Here is a 695-nt window from a genome sequence, read left to right on the forward strand (position 1 = left end):
CGTGTTGCCTCTCTTCCCCACGTGCCGGAGCAGGGGCACCACCAGCTCTGCTGAGCTGGCAGCCACCGCAGGGACATCAGTGCCAGGCACAAGGTGGGGACCTCTCAGCACCCCCAGCCCCTCCAGGGAGAGCCTCAGCCTGGGTGCAGCCGCCAGCCCAACCCGCTGTCCCCGCACGTGGGGAGAGGAGATGAGAGGATCTGTCCCTGCGTCCCCACACCCACCTCTCGCACACAAACTCCACGCAGGCCTGATACAGCTCGATGGCCTCGGAGAGCGCACTGGCTCCTGCCCCGATCTCAGACAGCAGCGACGGCAGGTCCTTCACCAAGGCCAGCAGCTCCTGGCGCACGTTGTCACCCTGGGGACAGAGCAGGGACGCATCAGGGCAGGGAGACAGACAGCCAAAGCACCCCTGGGTGGCTTCACCCTCTGCTGGCAGAGCTAGATGTGGGCAGGAAGGGGACAGAGGGCTGTGGGGTCACACTACGCCCCCCCCAGCTCCTCCCATAAGTAAGGTGGCATTGCGGGGACATCCTCTGGGACACGTGGTGCCAGCTTGAGCCCTGCCGAGGCCAAGTGCTGGTGGCTGGGGGCTGCTTTGGGGAGGGAGGTGGCACAGCAGGACCCCCTGCGCAGTGGGGCCGGCTGCAGGGACTCACGGTGATGCCGTACTGCTTGCAGGAGGCGAAGAA

At 66.3% G+C, this 695-nt stretch overlaps 1 protein-coding gene across 1 annotated transcript in view; it reads right to left on the bottom strand.

The window, feature by feature from the left end:
• Window positions 1–692, bottom strand: part of CDK5RAP3 (CDK5 regulatory subunit associated protein 3) — a gene marked incomplete at both ends in the record, with an annotated part of 2,354 nt that extends 1,662 nt beyond the window's left edge. The window contains 3 exons of the mRNA XM_010288765.1: window positions 9–55; window positions 225–361; window positions 663–692. Of these exons, the coding sequence (XP_010287067.1) occupies window positions 9–55; window positions 225–361; window positions 663–692 (214 nt within the window). The remainder of the gene's footprint in view (window positions 1–8; window positions 56–224; window positions 362–662) is intronic.
• Window positions 693–695: the final 3 nt, after the last annotated feature.

Source organism: Phaethon lepturus, unplaced genomic scaffold, assembly GCF_000687285.1.
Source record: "Phaethon lepturus isolate BGI_N335 unplaced genomic scaffold, ASM68728v1 scaffold35146, whole genome shotgun sequence".
Lineage (NCBI taxonomy): Eukaryota > Metazoa > Chordata > Aves > Phaethontiformes > Phaethontidae > Phaethon > Phaethon lepturus.